This window comes from Megalopta genalis, chromosome 3 (assembly GCF_051020955.1).
Source record: "Megalopta genalis isolate 19385.01 chromosome 3, iyMegGena1_principal, whole genome shotgun sequence".
Lineage (NCBI taxonomy): Eukaryota > Metazoa > Arthropoda > Insecta > Hymenoptera > Halictidae > Megalopta > Megalopta genalis.
Window position 1 is genome coordinate 23,757,146 of NC_135015.1, and position 2,367 is coordinate 23,759,512.

General features: G+C 29.2%; 1 protein-coding gene across 1 annotated transcript; it reads right to left on the reverse strand.

The window, feature by feature from the left end:
* Positions 1-382: 382 nt before the first annotated feature.
* Positions 383-1,497, reverse strand: LOC143259186 (uncharacterized). Its single transcript, XM_076520436.1, has 3 exons — positions 1,238-1,497; positions 1,092-1,151; positions 383-1,016 (listed from the first exon to the last, which is right to left on the reverse strand). The coding sequence occupies exons 1-3, from the start codon at positions 1,299-1,301 to the stop codon at positions 553-555; spliced, it is 588 nt and encodes a 195-aa protein (XP_076376551.1). The 5' UTR covers positions 1,302-1,497; the 3' UTR covers positions 383-552.
* Between the last annotated feature and the right edge of the window lie 870 nt (positions 1,498-2,367).

Consider the following 2,367-nt stretch of genomic DNA (forward strand, 5'->3'; position numbering starts at 1 on the left):
CCAAGTGGCAAAGAGAAGACAATGGGATTGGACAATTCCAATGGATTGCCAATGGAATCCATGGCATTAGTATTACGTTTTCGTGATACTCTGCCATAACGCAAGATATAAGCGTGACGTACGCACAAATCTAGCCAATCAAAAGTTCCATATTGCAATCGGAGATAAATGCAATTAAAAATAGGAATACATACCTATTTATAACAAAGTTTTTTAATGTAAATAAAATTGATATTAAGTTTTAGATATGACATGATAATTGGGAAAATAAAGTACCTATGAAAGAATGTTTTACTGTGATATCTTAACTTTTTAAACGAATTTCAAATAATTACACAAATATAAATATAGAAGTTAGGTATCAAGTAAACTATTTACTTAATGCTTAGTAGAAATGTATTTAATTCAATTATAATAAACTACATATTAAAAAAAATAGAAAATTAACTCTAATGCGCAAACATTTAATATAATGATGCATAGCAAAATAGTAATACTTATTAAAGTTCTTATTTAACTGACAAATATATAATAATATGTTTAAAATAAAATTCACATGTCATTAAAATAATTTTGTTTCTCAGGAAAAATTACATCAATATTATTCAATGTATTAGAACATTGAGCAATATCTAAACGTTTGTCCACCTTTTCATCACTAGACTGTGAATTAATATTGTATGTATTGTTTTTTAACACATTTTCATCAGTTACAGGATCTTGAAGATTATCATTAAATGAATTGTTCAACGTATCACTTAATTCTGTACTTGTACAATGGTTTGAACATTCTAGTAACTTCTTCCTGTCAATAGTAGGTTCAATTTCTGTATTATCTTCTATGCTTATGTTATGAAATTTTTTAATATTATGCTTAGTTTGATTATGTTTCCGTTCCAAAGTAATGTCATTTATATTATTTATTGCAAAATTATCTATTTTTTCCAAAGGAGTATTGAACACTGACAATTTTTTCCAATCAACATTTATTTTCTTATTATTAATAGTTGCCGTCCCTGTAAATAATAAAAAATATTTTTTAGCAATAAACATCTTTCCTTAGTCAATGAAAAACATTACCAGAGACTTACTAGAAGTTTCAGCTTGTACTCTAAACGTTTTCTTTAATACTTTTTCAACTAAGAAACCTGCTATAAATATAAATAATAAAACTGAATAAAACAATAACTCTAATAAAGAATATGATTGAAATTATAAATATATGAATAATATTTACCAACTACACCAACTGCAGTACCTCCAAGCAAATATGCCATCTTATTGTCTTTTTTCGAATCCATATTTTAATACTGATAACTTTAAGCAATAATATAGACAATAAAAATAGTTTATAACACACAATATAATAAACTATATAGGTTTAAGTGTATCTAGAATAGTAATGTTTAATATAACATAAGCATTTATATTAAATGCTCTAAGGATATTTCAAGGTGAAACTACAATGTAAACATTACTCCTTTGTCCTTAAAATACAATTTTCTATGTATAATTCAGACCCACAAACAACACAGCGATTTCATTATATTCTTAGTTTTGTTAGGATCCAAATTTCAACTAACCGTTTTGGAATTGTTTCATATAGTTTTTTAATCCTTTTTTCCGATAAATTGTTGACTCTTCTATAATTGGTGACTGTAATTCTCTAAAACTCTAGGTACGAGTATTTTTTTGTAGGTAATTACTAAATAAAAGACTTAGTTTTTCTAAGAGAATATAAATGCTAGTTTCAGCTTTGTTTTTCGGATTTTTAAAATTAAAAATCGTGTAAAATTGCTTCCGAAACCTCTTCTCGTAGATTTTGAACATTGATTGCTGATCATCACAGATGACAAGAACTGGAATGTTTGAATTAAAAAATTTTTATTTATTCATGAACTAGAAACTATTATTTAAAATGTAGCAAACAGGTTTTACAAATATTTGAGATTGTGTGTGATCGAGAATCTTACGAAGCAATAGTACAAGTCGAATATCGCGCCAAGTGTTTCAAATAGCGCGCCAGGCAGACGAATGCGCGAATAGAGTGAAATTGGAAGCATGGTAAAGTAGGACATCGGGTGTAGCTTGTTTCGCTTGTGGTTGTACAGATGTCGTGCTTTCTTACTCGCTCGTCACTTCCTCTCTTTGTCTAAAACTGTGAGGGCAGCACTGTTTAGTTGCGAAGCGTCAACCAATCAGAATAAGACAGTTTCTTTACCTACCCTCTTTGACCTGAACCCGTTGCTCCCGCATTACCGTACAACTTAACGGCGAAACCTTTGGAAGATGGCGCCTCGATTAATACCCATGTCTTCGAAATGACGTAGCGCTATCTATAGGGTTCTAGTAAGCTAGAACGTTTTC